General features: G+C 37.1%; 3 protein-coding genes across 3 annotated transcripts; 2 read left to right on the forward strand and 1 right to left on the reverse strand.

Moving 5' to 3' along the window:
• Positions 357-3,991, forward strand: LOC18775928 (transmembrane protein 64). The gene is made up of 4 exons (XM_007210463.2): positions 357-873; positions 1,653-1,889; positions 2,034-2,251; positions 3,356-3,991. Exons 1-4 carry the CDS (start codon positions 601-603, stop codon positions 3,534-3,536), a joined length of 909 nt encoding a protein of 302 aa, XP_007210525.1. The 5' UTR covers positions 357-600; the 3' UTR covers positions 3,537-3,991.
• Positions 6,273-10,286, forward strand: LOC18777340 (probable LRR receptor-like serine/threonine-protein kinase At1g12460). Its single transcript, XM_007210315.2, has 2 exons — positions 6,273-8,407; positions 8,501-10,286. Exons 1-2 carry the CDS (start codon positions 7,239-7,241, stop codon positions 9,984-9,986), a joined length of 2,655 nt encoding a protein of 884 aa, XP_007210377.1. The 5' UTR covers positions 6,273-7,238; the 3' UTR covers positions 9,987-10,286.
• LOC18777197 (probable aminotransferase ACS10) lies at positions 10,717-14,019 on the reverse strand. Its single transcript, XM_007209817.2, has 4 exons — positions 12,988-14,019; positions 12,715-12,843; positions 11,727-11,887; positions 10,717-11,639 (listed from the first exon to the last, which is right to left on the reverse strand). The coding sequence occupies exons 1-4, from the start codon at positions 13,462-13,464 to the stop codon at positions 10,784-10,786; spliced, it is 1,623 nt and encodes a 540-aa protein (XP_007209879.1). The 5' UTR covers positions 13,465-14,019; the 3' UTR covers positions 10,717-10,783.

Consider the following 17,934-nt stretch of genomic DNA (forward strand, 5'->3'; position numbering starts at 1 on the left):
TTATTATTAATTAATATTATCCTCTTATATCAACAATAGTTATTAAAAACATCAAATACTAAATTTTCCAATTTGGAACATACCGAGTTAAAATAAACATAAACATAAAAATCCAAAGGACCAACACTGAGCGAGTCGGCTCAGTGAGTCACTCAACTCCACTCAACCCCACACTCACTGTGACGGGGAAGAAACGGCAAGCCAACGGCCTATCTTACCGTTACTCTACCTGTTACTTCCTTCCTTCTCCTTACGCCACGCGTTACAATCAACCAAAACGTTACCGTTTTGGCAGGTGGTAGCGTCGAAATTTAGTAATATAATATATAGCATCTTTGTTGTGAAGGTATAACAGGCTCTTAATTCTTTACAGGCTGTGTGAGTTTTTGGCTCTGTGTTTGCGTGTGTTTGTGATTCCATTGATCGCCTCTGCCCATCTACCAGTCTTCATGGCCACGCGGCTCTCTGATTGATCACGAAACCCCTCACATTCGGCACACTCTCTCTCCTAGGGCTCCAAATTCCCCCAATTTCTCGCAGTTTCTAACCGAAAAGGGGGCCAATTGGGGTTTGGCGCGGCCAAATTTCTTGGGTTTTTCAATGACCTATGACGAAAGTGAGGATCGGGGAGAGGTGGTGCCGGAGCTGATTTTGAGAATTGGGGGTGAAGATGACAAAAGGGACTATGTGAAGTTGAGGGGTGATCATGGCGATTGCGGACCGGCGGAGGGGGTTGAGGGGCCGGTGGAGCCCTCTCCCCCAAAAAAGTTAGCGTCTTTGTGGTATTGGATTCGGTTGGTATTGTTGGTCATGTGCTTGGTTTTGTTGGCTGGGGTTTTTGTCAAATGGGTTGGACCTTTCTTCATGGATAAGGTAATTTGTGCTTTTTCTTTTAGTTTTTTGGTTTTTGGGTTTTGGGTTTCGTTCAATTCTTTCATAGGGCAATTTTTTCAAAACTGTGGTTGATTGATTTGTTTATATTCTTGATTTCATATTGTCTAGTGCATGTTTATAAAGGGCTGTGTAAAGTTTATATTGGAATGCATGAATTTTTTGTTCTATATGCAATCAACCTACGTCTGGTGGTTCTGCTACTGGAATGGTTTTTGATTAATTGTTTGCATTCCTTTTATAAAATTTTACCTGGAAAGCGTTTCCTTTTTGTGCGAATAGCTCTCTTTTGCATACAAGGCACGTCTAATTTGAGCTTTGATGAAATGGGTACTGGCTACTCATGTAGTACTTTTTGGATTATAATTTGGAGCTTGTGGTGAACTTTGGAATATATTTATGGCTGCAGTCATTTATGTGGCATACAAATTACGTCACTTATAACAAAGTTCTGCTTCCCCTAGTCTGTTTTGGAAGGTTTAAGCTGAGTTTTAATTATATTACTGTAGGTAGTAGATAATTTCGTATCCCTGTTAATTCATTGCATGGTGTCTGCCCAAAACAATTGTTGCGTTGATGAAGAAACATAGGATATTAAGAATGTAGTACTGCTATTAAGTCTTATCTTAAATGGTATTACAAATGATTGCTGGTTACTTTTCCTGTTCCAACTAGCTTTGTTTCCAACTTTGAGAGATTGTGACATACTTCCTCATATATAAAGTCTTTTACTAGCTAACTAATGATGAAGTCGTTTACAGGAGATTATTCCAATTATTACCTGGGAGACAAAGACGTTCAGTACTCCAGTGCTTGCAGTTCTCGTCTTTGCTTCTGTTGCATTATTTCCCACCCTACTTTTACCATCGTCACCTTCTATGTGGGTGGCTGGTATGACTTTTGGTTATGGCTATGGATTTCTTCTAATCATGTCAGCAGCAGCTGTGGGTGTATCTCTTCCATTTTTCATGGGCTCTCTCTTCTATCGTAAAATTCAAGTGTGTAACCCCTGTATTAAACTTAGCTTCTTCCTTTTTTTGGGTTATTGCTCTCTCTCTCTCTCTCTCTCTCTCTCTCTCTCTCTCTCTCTGTGCGAAGGCACTTAGTCTAATTTAACTTAACATTTCTCCATTCTTATGCAGGGATGGTTAGAAAAATACCCAAAGAGAGCGTCCGTTCTAAGATCAGCTGGTGAAGGAAACTGGTTTCATCAGTTTCGAGCTGTAACATTAATCAGGATTTCTCCGTTCCCTTACATTATTTATAACTACTGTGCTGTGGCAACAAATGTAAAGTATGTTCCTTATCTCTTGGGGTCCTTGGCGGGAATGGTGCCAGAAACATTTGTTGCCATCTACACGTATGTAAAATCCACCGCCTTCTCTCTTACTCATAGATTCATATGTGTTTTCATGTCTCTATTGTTAGAACTCGGCCATTGTTTTAAGACCATCTTATGATATATATACATACATATATATATATATACACACACATTTATATTTATATATTTGCTTGAATTCTTAAATTGGTTACAAAACAAATTCTTATGTGCATGATAACATGGGTGGTATTTATTTAATCTTGTTTGTCTGAAATTCTTGTGAGAACTCCAAGATATTATATTTTTTGTAAAATGAGAACTTCTGGTATGTTGGATTGTGCTTCTCCTAACTTATTTAGTAGGGTTTGGAAAAATATGTATATTTTGTTCTTGTTCGTCTATTAAAGGTGATCTTGGAAGTGTGTTGAATCTTTTTCCAGAACTCATTCACAATTGGTAATTTCCTTATTTCAGAAGAATGTTAACTCTCTTCAATATGTTGCATTGATGAATCTCCATTTCTCATGTTTCATGAAAATGTGGGGTTTCCAACAATTAAGCAATATAGGTGTCACATGGTTGGATGGTTGGAAGTCACAGCTATCCTGACCTTCTTTAGTACTGCCCTGAGTTGGCTTTCATTTGGCACTGGCCCTGAATTGGCTTTCATTTGGCATGTCTTCGCACCTGATCACTATATTGGTAATGGTTGCCAAGGGAATCACTATCAATTCCTGGTAATTGCAGCCACGATAAGTGCAGTGTGGCTGGCTTTGAGTACACCGCAGGCTTTTTGAACCACAAAGCTTATTTCTCTTGTCCCCCCACTATCCTTAACTGGTAGCTCTTCTTCCATTTCATTCTTTCAATCTGGTCTGTGCATTGAGCTGGTTGTGACTTGTTAGCAAAAGTTTGGACAGGAAAGGAGGGAACAATATAGGAAATGTTTTGTGGGCAATAACTTTGTGAAGTTCTCATTTTAAACTTTTTTCTGTTCTCGAGTGCAAAACAGAATACATCTGTTTCGTTCTTACTGATATTCCCATATTGTTCTCATGGACATTGCTCTCTGTTTAGATTTTCAAACAATCGAATGTGCTTTAACTTATCAGCTAAGTTTTTCTTTTGCTTTTGTTGCAGTGGGATCCTAATACGGACGTTGGCAGATGCTTCACATGAGCACCATGGTCTTTCTGCCCCACAAATAATCTTCACTGTTGTTGGCTTCTCTTTGACTGTGGCCACCACAATTTTCTTCACGGTGTATGCTAAAAGGCAGCTCAAGGAATTACAAAAGGATGATGAACCACTATTGCAATAAGCTTTTGGTTCTCGTTTTTGTTGCAGGAAAACCGTCTGCGGCACAAGACAGGCCAAAGACACGGTTGCATGCGGATGAAGTTTCTTTTACCACATGACTTCATCTGTTATTGTTAATGTATTCAAAATTGATGCAATATGAACTGTGTGGAAGACGGAGAAGAAGAAGCCATGACATACATTCAACATGCTTGACACTGTTATACCACCATTTGTTCCTTAAAACAAGCGTAAATTTGTTTCCATTCTCTCTCTCTCTCTCTCTCTCTCTCTCTCTCTCAATTGTCATTTGTATATGCTTGAAATGATGCTTGAAGGATCTAATTGGACTCTTGCAAGATTCTTGACTGTATATAGAGAACCACTCATTAGTATATTAATTGTAGATGTTTTTGGTCATGTAGATTCATGTAAGATGTATTGCAATATTACTTGCCCTCTCTTTGTTCTTAATGAGTTATTTTCGCACATGAGTCAAACTGTTATTGGTAGGAAGGAAAAATGGTTCATTTCAATGAAGGAGCCATGTAGTTAACGAAGTTCGAATCACCCTTCTCAAGGAGTGGATGAATAGTTTAGACTATCATTTCTAGTACCAAAAAAAAAAACAGAAAACGAAGCCAGTCACGAAATTTACAATTGCAAATTACAATACATATGGCAGATGACCTTGATTAATTGATGCTCTAATCAATGGACACCTCTATGGTTGTGCTGTTGACCTCACAAGATCTAAAGCTTCCTTGGTTTTCCACAATGTAGGACTTCAACGTTGTTTAACAGTTTATTGCAAACTTTATTCTGGCAAAGGGTTATCTTTGTGGCTAATCATGCTTTGTTGACCAAAAGTCGATAAATCATAACTTAATTTGTTACTATTAAAATAAACATTGAGCATAAATTTGTAGAGATTCTGATTCTTGGTCCCAAAAGAAAAGTATGCTTTTTCATTTAATTATTTTCTCTACCAACAACCTATAAACCACTTTATATCTTAATTGACGTACCAAGAGCATATGTGGGATTACTGAAATCTAAAATTTACCCAACCAAAAAAAAAAAAAAAAAGGTAAGAGATTCTTGGTATTATATGAGTTGTGTGAATTGTTAATGATTGCAATGTACGATTTATTTCGTAATATTCTCAAGTGTGTCAAGCATTACTCGTCATTAACTTACATTTTCCAGCACTTTCATGCTTTTTTACTTTATCATGGGATGCGCATCATCATGCACATTATTGTTTTGACACAATCTGATAAACACTCGAAATCCTTACAAAATTGACTAAACTCACCCGATAAATTATTGTTTTGACATTAAAATTGCCTTTTTTATAAGGTTTAAATATGCTAAATGGTTTGATTACCTTGCTTTTTGATTTTGAGGGACTATCTGATTGTATTACCGATGTTCTTTTTGAGGATTGTGACTTGTAATTTTTATGGGTATGATTCTAAAGGGATCGTCGTCGGGGGACGGTTACTTTAGTACTTCGATGATTATACGCCCATATACAATAGCCTAAACTACAAAGGTACTATTAGAGTTCGAACTTAAGATCATTGATCTGCAAGTCAATTAGAAATTAATTGATTTGAGTTCAAAAGTATTAAACTTAATTAACTCTATTTAATCAGGTTAACTAAAAGTCAAACCGAACATTTGATGCACTGGGCTAAACTAAGAAATACTAGATTAAAAACAAAGTCCATGAGCCCAATCAACCCAAAGGTAAAGGAACACTCGTAGGCTTTTTGATTCTCACACTCACTTTCACACCAAAGCAGGCATAATGAAGGTGTTATGCTAAAGATTTAAATATTTCCTTGAAATGAACCATTTGCATGTAACATATTGTGTTTTGCTCAGAATAAAAAGAAGATTCGGATCCAATGCCACAACGAATGTACATGGGCAAACAATTTCTGCAGAGAGATACAAGGTGAAGAATGAATTCCACATTTTACATCTACCAAACCATCCTGTGCAGTGCAGTGCTTGCCTGACCAACCAACCAACCCAATATTCAATCATTTGTGGTGCAACCACACTTCTTTTTTCCATTTTTTTATAAATATTTCTTTTACCTTTTCCATGTTCTTCTTTGTGAAGTATCCTTTGACGTAGATAGAGAGGAGGAGGGGAATTAAATTGGGGCAAAAAGAATAGATATTAAAAAAAATTATAAAACTGTGATAGGTCTTTTTCTGTGAATTTGGACCACCAATGAAATTGCCGACTGTTGCAGTTTGGGGTATTAAATACTTTTTCTTTTTCTTCAATTTTCTTTTAAAAGCAAAATTTGGGTTGGGGTCTGCTAAGTTCACTGCGAAGATTCTTCCTATATTTGCTAGTCAAATGCAAAAAGACAAGATTTGAATGGAAGAAGTGATGCAAAACTCAAATTGAGAAAAAAGAAGAAGAAAGAAAAGAAAAAAAAAATGAAAGAGACCCAGTTGACCACGTGGCATGATCTAAGAACTTGACATCATATTTAATGCAGATGATTTGTCATTTCCAGCTGGAAAATATAGTATACAAATGCAACGTTAAAGACGACTTTTTCTTCTTCTTTTTGTTTTGTATCTTAATGATCTGATGTATTATTATAGAGAGAACAATTAAAATATGCTTAGATGATTAATTATTTAATGATATTAGTTAATAAGGGAACAAATGTCTTCTCAAAGTCTTTCAATTGAAACGGCTCAATGCAAAAGCAGAGAAAGAGAGAGAGAGTTTGTTCACTTGTCAGCAAATAGTACAGACAAAAATTAGAAAGACCCTCTTCTTCTTCTTTCTTGTTCACTTTCTTTTTTTCTTCTTTTTCTTTAATTTTCTTGCATAGCAATTATGGTGGTGATGGGAAGTGGTGGCATGGTTGGTGGGGAAGAATGAATGCTCAATGCTGTGAAAGAGAGAGAGGCCCAACTTGGTTCTGAGAGAGAACAAATAAAGACACATTGGTCTTTGTTTTTTTTGGGTCTGAACTCTCTCTCTCTCTTTGTTAATTCAACATTATCATTGTGTTTAGATACTACATAGAACATACAGATTAGAGAGAGAGAGAGAGAGAGAGAGAGAGAGAGAGGGCATGCACGTGGTTCAGCTTCTGTTAAGTGGAGGCGAACTGCTGAATTTTCAGACTATTATAAGCAGTTACATTAATTTTGGCTCCCACTCTCTCACCTGCTTCCTTTCCAGCCAAGCGAAGGCAGAGGTCACTATTTTCCTCCATTTTTATTTTCCTTTTACAATTAAGCCCATAACTGCCTGCCTTCCATTACTTCTCTGTTCTCTCTTCCTTCCCTAAAAGCCAAGCTCAGATTTTGATGCTTTGCTTCAACCCAGAAGACAAAACAGTTCATAAATCTTGGATCTTTTATTGTTCCTGAATCCTGAACCTTGACTGAGACAAACCCAGAAGTGAAAAACCAGCAGAGATTCTAAAACTAGTATTTTCTTTGTTTTTGTACAAATGTGGTCCAATCCTCAGAGATTTCTGCAATTCCAGTGAGACCCAGAAGGTGAAAAATGTTGCTATTTGGTCATGATCGTGATGGGGCATTTCTCATACTCGAAAATAAGTGCAACACTCAAAGCAAAGTAGCAGCAGAACTCGGATCTTATCTCCATCAGATCCAATTACCATAATGCCAAACGGGTAGACCCCTTTTACCTCACATTAACTGTGTTTAGCATGAGAAAGCTTCATACTTTTCGTCTTTCTCATGCTCTTTTATGCTTTGTTCCTTTCTTTTTGGCAATCATTGTGGTTTCCTCAGTAACTGAGAAAGAGATTCTGCTTCAATTTAAAGGAAACATAACAAATGATCCGCACAATAAGTTAGCTTCATGGGTTCTTAGTGGGAATCCTTGTGAAGATTATCATGGTGTGTTCTGTAACTCTGCTGGGTTTGTAGATAAGATAGTTCTGTGGAACAGTAGCTTAGGTGGAGTATTGTCTCCGGCTTTGTCCGGGTTGAAATATCTGAGGGTTTTGACATTGTTTGGGAACAGCTTTATGGGAAATATACCAAATGAGTATGCTGATATTCAAACATTGTGGAAGATCAATTTTAGCTCAAATGCGCTATCTGGCTCGATTCCAGAGTTTATAGGTGACTTGCCTAGCATTAGGCTTCTGGATTTGTCAAGGAATGGTTTTACCGGGGAGATTCCATCAGCTCTGTTTAAGCACTGTTACAAAACCAAGTTCGTTTCTTTGTCTCATAACATTCTTTTGGGTTCAATTCCGGAGTCATTGGCTAATTGCCTTAATCTTGAAGGGTTTGATTTCTCCTTCAACAATCTCAGTGGTGGCATTCCTTTGCGAATTTGCGATATTCCTAGGTTAGATTATTTGTCACTGAGAAGCAATGCCTTATCGGGTGATGTTGTGCAGCAGCTTTCAACGTGCCAGAGCTTGAAACTTTTGGATCTTGGTAGCAATTTGTTTAAAGGTTCAGCACCATTTGGGGTTCTTGGATCAAGCAATCTTACTTATTTCAATGTATCACATAATGTATTCAATGGGAAGATTCCTGAGATTGCAACTTGTAGTGAGAGAATGGAGTATTTTGATGCTTCTTGGAATGAGTTAGAGGGAGAGCTTCCTCTGAGCATTACAAATTGCAGAAGTCTCAAGGTTCTGGAGTTGGGGTACAATAGGCTGAGTGGGAGCATACCAGAGGTTCTTGGGAATCTGGATAGGCTTTTGGTGATTCAGTTGTGCAATAATTCAATAAGTGGAACGATTCCAAAGAATCTTGCAAGCATTCAGCTACTTCAGGTCTTGGATTTGCACAATCTCAGCCTTGTTGGTGACATACCCGATGATATAAGCAATTGCATGTTTCTTCGTGAGCTGTGAGTCCAAATACTATAACGACATTTGTTTAAATTTACATCAAGACTGCTTTCAATCTAACTTATAAATATTTTATGTTGTTGTTGCTGCAGGGATGTTTCTGGTAATGCTTTGGAGGGAGAAATACCTCAAAATCTTTACAACATGACTTACCTTGAAATCCTTGACCTACATAAAAACCAGCTCAACGGAAGCATCCCACCAGACCTAGGAAACCTGTCCAAATTACAATATCTGGATCTGTCACAAAATTCACTCTCTGGGCTAATTCCTTCTTCCCTTGGAAACCTAACAAAGTTGACCTATTTTAATCTCTCCTCCAATAAACTCTCAGGCACCATTCCTACAGCTATTCAAGGTTATGGCTCTTATGCATTTATTGACAACCCCTTCCTCTGTGGTGCCCCTTTGGATAAGCCTTGCTCAGCAAATGGCAATGGTACTCTAACTCCCACTTCGAAAAAACCCAAGGCTCTTCGTGTGCCTGCCATAATTGCAATTGTTGCCGCTGCAGTGATTCTTAGTGGAGTATGTCTGGTATCAATTATGAACATCAGAGCCCGCAGAAAAAAGAAAGCTGATGTGACAATGGTCGTTGAGAGCACGCCACTTGGTTCAACTGATTCAAATGTTATAATCGGGAAGCTGGTTCTCTTCAGCAAAAGTTTGCCCTCAAGGTACGAAGACTGGGAGTCTGGCACAAGAGCTTTGCTTGGCAAAGAATGTATTATAGGTGTTGGATCAATTGGTGTAGTGTACAAAACTACTTTTGAAGGTGGCATCTCAATTGCAGTTAAAAAGCTTGAAACTCTGGGAAGGATCAGAAACCAAGATGAATTCGAGCAAGAAATTGGACGACTGGGCAACATTCAGCATCCCAATTTAGTAGCATTTCAAGGTTACTACTGGTCCTCAACAATGAAGTTGATGCTATCTGAATTTGTCCCAAATGGGAATTTGTATGACAATCTACACGGTCTTCATTATCCAGGCCCAAGCACTAGCAGAGGCAATAGTGAACTGTATTGGTCTAGGAGATTTAAGATTGCTATGGGAACGGCGAAAGCTCTTGCCTACCTTCACCATGACTGTAGACCTCCTATTCTCCATCTCAACATTAAATCCACTAACATACTCTTGGATGAGAAATATGAGGCAAAGTTGTCTGATTATGGGTTGAATAAACTGCTTCCCATTTTGGATAATCATGGTTTAACCAAATTCCACAATGCTGTAGGGTATGTTGCACCAGAGTTGGCTCAAAGTCTGAGACTGAGTGAGAAATGTGATGTGTATAGCTTTGGAGTAATTCTTTTGGAACTGGTCACAGGGAGGAAACCAGTAGAGAGACCAACCGCAAATGAGGTGGTGGTTTTGTGTGAATATGTTAGGCAGTTACTGGAGAGTGGCTTTGCTTCAGATTGCTTGGACAGAAGCTTAAGGGATTTGGTAGAGAATGAACTGATTCAGGTTATGAAATTGGGGTTGATTTGTACATCTGAGCTCCCCTCAAAAAGACCAAGCATGGCTGAGGTTATTCAGGTTCTTGAATCCATCAGAAATGGATTGGAGTCATAGTTATCAAAATGAAGTTCATGAATTATGTGTTTACCTCAGCATCAGATCAATGATGCATCTTTCGCCAGAGCAGAGGTCACAAGATAGTAGTTTACCTGAGATGAAGCTTGGATTAGGTGGGGAGGCTAGAAGGTTTTACATATAGGAAAAAAAGATAAAATTCATTGTATTCATTTGGGGTTTTACCAAAATCAATTGTTTTTTGCATTTTTCAATCTTGCAAATAAAAAACATTCATTTACTGTATGTCATCAATAAGACAACTGCTTATGAGAAGTGTAGTTATACTTTGTTCTGGCTTCATGGGCAAACATAGACCTATTCTGTTTTTTGTTTCTTCAAAGGTAGACCCAGTCTTCAGGACCCCCTTAATAATGAGAATTAACTACAGGAAACAATAACCAAATGTCTTCTTTTTGGTTTGATTGCTTTTACTGCCACCCCGCATCTCATCCCCTTTAAATGAATTACAAACTTATCCCTATAGGCAGCCATGAGCTATGGGCAAATGTACAGGGAAAAATTGTGTAGGAAGCATGAGTTGTCTTAAACTGCAAGATCCAAAATCAAATGACTTCCAGATCTTGTCACGTGAACCCTGGCACAAGTAGCTTCAGAATTTTAAGATATATTATATTGGACTGGGTCAATTGGAAATTTGATTGCACTTTTAGTTCCTGGATTCAGGGGGAAGTTCTGCTTTGACCAGAGACAAAAGTGGCTTTGAAACTACAGCAAGAGCTATTCCTTTAATAATTTGTATGCAACCTGAACCTGGAGAACGAATGAACAATATTTCAACTTTGTAATTTACAGGTTTCGGAAATTTTCCGAATTCGATCCATAACAACAGGAATATCTTTTTCAGTCAATGTCGAAAGACAAAACCGGAACCATCCGGGTTCAATACAATGACATGAAGATCCGGGAGTTACATTTACCTTAGCTACATTCAACAACCTATCCCAGAGCTCAAGCTCCCCTTTCTCATTGTAAGAGCGGATTAACCCACTCATGTCAGCCCAACAGTTGAAACCCCCATTGCTCTTTGTGCACTCAATGCCCAATTGCTTCAACCCTGTCAGAAATTTAAGGTGCATTCCTCGAAGTCTCTCTCTATTGGCATCAATAAACTTTTGGACAAATTTGGTGTCTGAAAGCATGGAGATGAGCAACTGTTGGGATGGAGCGGAAATGGACGAGAACCTTGTTAACCTTTTAGCAGCAGCCAGCACATTCTTGTTAAAGGAGTAGATAACACCCGCCCTAAAACCTGGAAGAGAGAGGTCTTTAGATAGACCATATACTATATGTACTCTGTTCTGGTCGAGATCCTCCAATTCAACGATTTCTGCCATGCTTACAAACTCTTCACTTCCATGTGTGGATCCAGCAAACAGCTCATTCGAGATTATATGTATGTTCTTCTCTCGCGCAAAGTCTAGGAGGTTGTAAAGTGATTCACGACTAAACAAAGTGCCAACAGGATTTGAAGGATTTGAAATTATAATCCCTCGAACTTTTAAACCGCGTTTCTTTGCCTGGTTGAATGCACGGTCAAGAGCAGTTACACTCAAATTGAATTTGTCAGCACTACGGCATGGAACAGTTATTATTTCGACTCCAGTTCGCCACTTTACATCTTTGTCCAAACTGCAAGTCATGTTCGGAAAGTCAGAAAATATTTAGCTTACCTAAAGAAACTCTTCAGAAATGTTGAGATTAGATAATAGTTATTACCCAGGGTAATATGGTGCAGGAACAAGAAATGCATTTCCACTGTCTGCTAGGCAGAAGCTTAGTATCTCAATGGCAGCAGTCGCACCAGCTGTCAATACTATTTGTGAGGGGTTGAAGGAAACTGAATTTTTCATGACTTGAGACATGAATCCTGCAACAGCCTGTAGGACTAGAAATATTAGAGAGGGCATAAAATCTCAATGCAATACAAAGAGATTATCTTCAACAAAGAAGACATCAGAAACACTGTTCATGGGGATAAATTCTATATTGGATCTCAATTGCAATATCTTTTAAGTATAAAAGTAAACGCATATACATCACAAAAACAAACCTGCACATTGCATAACAGATTAATGTCTGACCGGCGACCTATAATTCCTCTAGAGAGGTAATAAAAAGAAAAAATACCAGTCCAAATTGATCTAGTTAAAGGTGCAAATAATCAGCCATCAAGTTATAAATCATTCAGATAAACATTGAACTACTCCAAAAAGCCCCTTAACAGCAGTTGTGTCAAGAGACTTTGCCACATTGATACAGCCAAAAATTGAATACCATCTAAAGTTGAACATAAATTTTGAAAGTAAGGTACATATTCCACCAAGAATTCAACCATTGTCAGTCACCCAAAAATCAAGTGTTATTCAGTCAAGAGACTTCCCTATTTCGATAAACCACAAAATTTGTGAATTGCAACTTGTGCTGGACGTAAATTTTGTAAGTTAGAAGCATATTCCACCAAAACCTCAACCATTTTCAGTCATCAAATCAAGAGTTATTCAAACAGAAAGCCAAAGACAAAAGTCGATTTCTTTTTAAGCACTCAGCAATATGCAAACTACAGAATATGCTCCAAAAGTACAAAGTTATGTAAAATCCAATTAAAACATTTGCATAAAAAGACATAACTTTCGATATGGATTCGCATTTGTATTCTTCTACACACACAAACATATAATGATGTCAGAGAAAATATGAAATATACCACTTTCAACTCTATCAAGCCATCAAAAGGCTGGTAGCAAGCAATCCCACTTATGCCCAGCTCCCAGCCACCCAAAATTGCGTCCTCTGCATTCTCCACAAGCCAATCTCGAACCAAGTCCAACGACAGCTACACACACCAAAATTCAACAAAACCCATTACACCAATATTCGTTTTTTTTTTTTTTCAAATTTAAATTTTGAAAAGATGAAAAATGCTAAAGCAAAAGACTTGAAGCAACACAAGCCAAAGCAACCTCGAGTCTGGACCCACCTTATTTTCATCCAAACCCAGCTGAATGACCCCATCCGGATTGCCCAACTCGTCATACGGATCCTCCGATACCTTCCTCAACCCAACCTCGTACGGCGACTGGCCACCTTTCAAAACCGAATTGGCCCGAGCCGAAACGTAAACGGGTCCTCCGGGACATCTTGGGGAGAGGAGGGTCCGAGACAGGGACCGTGGCAGAACGGGTAGTTCCACCAACTGCCCAGCTGGCTCGGAGTCGGGAGAAGGCGGAGGCGTGGGCGGGTTCGGGTTCGAGCGGTGTCGTTTCAAGTATAGCTGGAGGAAATAGAAGAGAGCGCATGGGATGACGGAGCCCAAAACGAGGCCTCCTCTGCCTTGAACCACGCCCTGTAGAGGGACAATAACTCTCATGGCGGTGGTGACTCCCCCGCCGCCGGTGGGTTTGGAGCGGTTGGTGTCTGGGTCGGGTTCGGAGGAGAGGAGCCGGGTTCGGGTCATTCTAGAGACATGTGGGCGGGGTTAGAATTGTGGGTTTTCGGGTCGTCGGAGAGTACAAAGTTTGAAGAAGAAGAAGGAGAAGAAATGGAGGAAGACAGCAAAAGAGGGCAGCAAAGGCCAAAAGGGCGTGTGTGTGTGTGGGTGACAGTGTGGGCGTTGAGTGGCGGAATATTTGGGCTTTGGGAGATTTTAGAAAAATTATTTTGTTTGTTATGTTATGTTATATGCTCCGTTCCTTTGTTTGAGGCGAAGATTGGATCTAGTCGTTGGGATTTTTGGGTGGGATTTTGCTGAGTGAGTTTACTCATATAGCCTTTCAAAACTAGTTACTTGCTCTTTTATTTTTATTTTTCTATTTATTTCCTTCATTTTATTTTTTGAATAAAAAAAGAAAATCATGTTCGATGATCAGATATTATGTCTAATTACTCACAAACTACGCATATTGAGTGCATTTAATATCATATGTATCACATATATTTGAGTGTTTTTTTGCTTGTGAGAATTTAAATTATGACGTTTATTGTTCAAACAACACTCACTATTTTAACACTGTGTAAGTTATATTTACTTCGCTTGCTTCTTGAAACGTGACTAAATCCTTATTCTTGTTTAAGCCATATTTGGATAGGTTGAACTAAATTGTTTGAGTATGGGATCAAATCGGACAACATTAAACCACTTAATTATTATCATAATCATTTTATTTTATCAAATGAAACGTATTTGTTCGATAATCAAATAATTTGTAAGAATGACCACATATAAAGTATCTAAACGATAAATAATTTCGATCATTAAACTACACTGTAGAGTGATTAGAAAAAAAGAGAATATACACATCTTTTTAACAATAATGCTACATTATTGTCTTTTTAACAAGTGAATGCACATTCTAGATCCTGCTTGGAAATTTGAGCATTATCAAATCTGATTGTAAAACCTCAAGTCTCAAATTACCAAAAAGGAAAACCTCAAGTCTCAGGTGACAACTAAAGTCTAAAACCAAGTGATATGAACATAGCAAAGAAAGAATATATCTGAATCTGAGATACTCTAGTCACGGACTAATTACCTATTTAGGCATCTTCTCACATGGAATTAATTCTTTTTAAAACAAGTGGTGAAATGGACACACACCAATTCGGTTAATTTAAAAGTTGAATTCCCCATTTCTTTCTTTGTGCTGACCAATTCGGTCAAATGGACACACACACCAATTAGGTCATCCCTAATATTATAATTGTCAATTTCATGCCAAATTTACCATACCATTGATTTCAAAATACAGAATTAACTTTGAGTTTTGTAGTAATTTCGGCCACACTAATTTAATAATATATTAAAATATTATACAGTATATTGGGAGACAACAAAACATTGTTTATATCTGACTGACTTGTACGGTTCTCCCATGATTTGAAATCCCAATGGGGGTAGGAATCTGCATACAAGCAAAGGGTTGGAATCTATAGACTAAATAATTGATATATGCTACCAAAGTCCTTCCCTTCGTTGGCACTAGAAACAAGCTTTCGGTTTTGTCCCTTGTCATGGCCACCACAAACCACAAGTTAAGCAACCAAAATTGAAGTCTCCCAAGCCACCTATTATCACCACAAAATGAAAATGAGCCTCTCCTTGTTTTCTATTCTCCTAGTACGTCTACATGCATGGCTACAAATCTCCTCTTATCTATGAATTGTCATTATTACAAGCTTTTAGGGATCTTGTTGTTTTTCTCAGACTTGCGGGCTTTTGATTATGTCAATTGGTCAAGATAGTATATCGGATCTATTACACCTGAGTTTAAGTCTCCCTTCTTATGATCTAGAATAGTTAAATTTATATATACTTTCTTTAAAATAAAAAGAGAAGGAACAAGAGGAACAGATATATAATTATATGAGCATCAAGCTTTGAGTGTAAAACTGGGAGTTTGGAGACAACGCAGGCAAGTATTGCAAGCAACCCAATTTGGTTGAACTACTAGATAGATGGTTATCTGCACAAGGTTGATTACATTATTCCCGGGTATATATTTATTTGGGAGCACGCAAGAGCTTTCAGATAAATGAGTTAATTGCTCATCCTTTTGGTTGTGGTTGTCCAAAAAAATTGCTTTTGAATTTGACTTATGGTTCGTGATCCAATACATATTTTCATGAAAGGAACTTTTAGTCTCATTTGAGTTAAGAAAAAATAACATATTTTCATAGATTTTAAAATTAGTTCAGATTTGAATTCAAACATGCTTTTGGATATGCAAATTGTTATCTTTAGTCTATGAAAACTCGTTTTCCTTATCGAGAATCAAATGCAAAACAAGGCTTATCAAATGAATATGCTCTTCTACAAAGGCAATTTGCAGAAACGTGTATTTAGAAAAGAAAATGATAATTGTGTGCCTCAGTAATATTTGCCACGTTATTTTTTACTAAAACGGGACAAATTACTTTCATCTATGGAAAAATCATTTTTCACTAATAAGAAATTATTGTATAGTATTAGAATATAAGATCATGCAGTATAATTGGTTCATGCGTTATAATATGGGTGAAAGACAGAGTACTTTCCCACTTACATAGTACTCTGTTTTTTACCCATATATATATAGTATAGTATCAATATGGTATATATGGTATATATGGTATACTATATCAATAGAAATTTACTTATATATATAATGGCCAACAATAATGAAGCTAAAATGAGAAGAAAATCTTGACTAATGAATGCATAATTGGTGTAGAATGGCCAACAAAGTCCATACCCTTTTTCGGTGATTGACGTGGATGTTTGAGGCTTAGGTGCAAAACCTAGCTGGTTTACGTATCTTCTAACAAAAAAACAAAGGCACATCTTGTTGTAGGGCTCAAGTGTGATTGGAGACGGATGGTAGTAATTTGGCCTACTGGGTTTGGCTTTTGTTCAAAATAAGTCTAGCCATAATCTCTCAAATAGCTGTCGGCTTTGTATTGGCTTCAAATATTATGAATTTATGAGAAAACTTGTCCTGCATTTATCAATATTTTGATTGTTACAATTACCGGAAAAACGAAAGTTCTATTCTTTCTCATTTATGGAATATTTGAGAGAGAGAGCCCAAAATACCCATTTGCTAGACAATGGCCCACTTCATAATTAATTAATAATATATGCATTCATTACAGTTATAATTGCCATGAATTTTTTTTCTTTGAGAAACATGAATTTTATATTTAAATTGGTTGAATAGTAATCTCATCATCTACACACTATCAAAGACTCAAATTAATAATTTATTATATTCCAACAAGTAGAAGAAAAATAAAGGTTCATAAAACATAACACTAAGGTACCCAATTCATACATGAAAGAAATAAAAATAATTCACAAAGTTTTTCTTTTTGAGAGAAAAAATTCACAAAAACTAAAGTTAAACGAAAGAGAAAAAGAAAGAAAAAGTGTAAATTTAGGAGGTTTTAGTGCAAATATCATAAATTAATTTAAAAATAATAATGTTAGGCATGCCAAATTTGGTCTGAATGATATAGAAAATGACATGTCATTAATTTTAAATTAATTAATTTGCCACATGTGTTAGATAGAATTATTTTTTATATCATAATAACGAGAGAAAAAATACATTGGTAAAAGTAAAACCCATAAATTTTGTATGAAGAGGGTAAAATATCAAGAACTTTAAAACCAACAAAAAGGATTCGATATGATTGTTTTGTTATAGATATAGTGGGGCAAGGCGGCACTAGTGGCGGCTCTGAAATTTTAGGGGGACCTGTGTCAAAACAAGGGATAGAGCCTCCTAAAATAAAGTCATAGGTTAGGATTTGCCGACTTGTATTTACTATATAACCGATATATATACACAATTCTGATTTTTTGGATTACATAAGTTTAAGAGATTTGTGGTCACTCACTATTGGATATAAATTCAACGGAGACTACAAATTTCTTGGACTCCTGTGGTCCAAGAGATCAGAACTGTCATTATACATTAGTTAATATCATGAAGTTTCTAACATATGGGTTGAGCTGTTTGGACTTTCCGACTTTGCTTAGTTGGTAAACTTCTCTCGAGTATTCTAGATGCTTCTTGATTTATCTAGGCACAAATGTGCATAAATTTCATCAAGAAAAGACGTGAAACCTTATATTGGAGAAAAGATATTTTGAATTTAATGGTGATTCTTGTTACTTGTATCATAGGTTAGGAGATAAGTATATATAATATTTTGTATTTCCATTGGTCTTATGACTTCATGAGGTTAATGGTGATTCTATTTGTCACATGTAGACTTAATTGTGGTTCTTGTTCCACTAATAAATTGTTTTGCTTGATGCAGTTGCGATTCTGGGAGCACTATTTTAATGAGGGGAGAAAAATAAAGAAAGTTGCCAAATGCCCCCACTATTACATCAAGGTAGTAGAAGTATTAGGGTATTGTGATCATAAAAATGCTGTGAACA

The sequence above is a fragment of the Prunus persica genome, chromosome G5 (assembly GCF_000346465.2).
Source record: "Prunus persica cultivar Lovell chromosome G5, Prunus_persica_NCBIv2, whole genome shotgun sequence".
NCBI classification, from domain to species: domain Eukaryota; kingdom Viridiplantae; phylum Streptophyta; class Magnoliopsida; order Rosales; family Rosaceae; genus Prunus; species Prunus persica.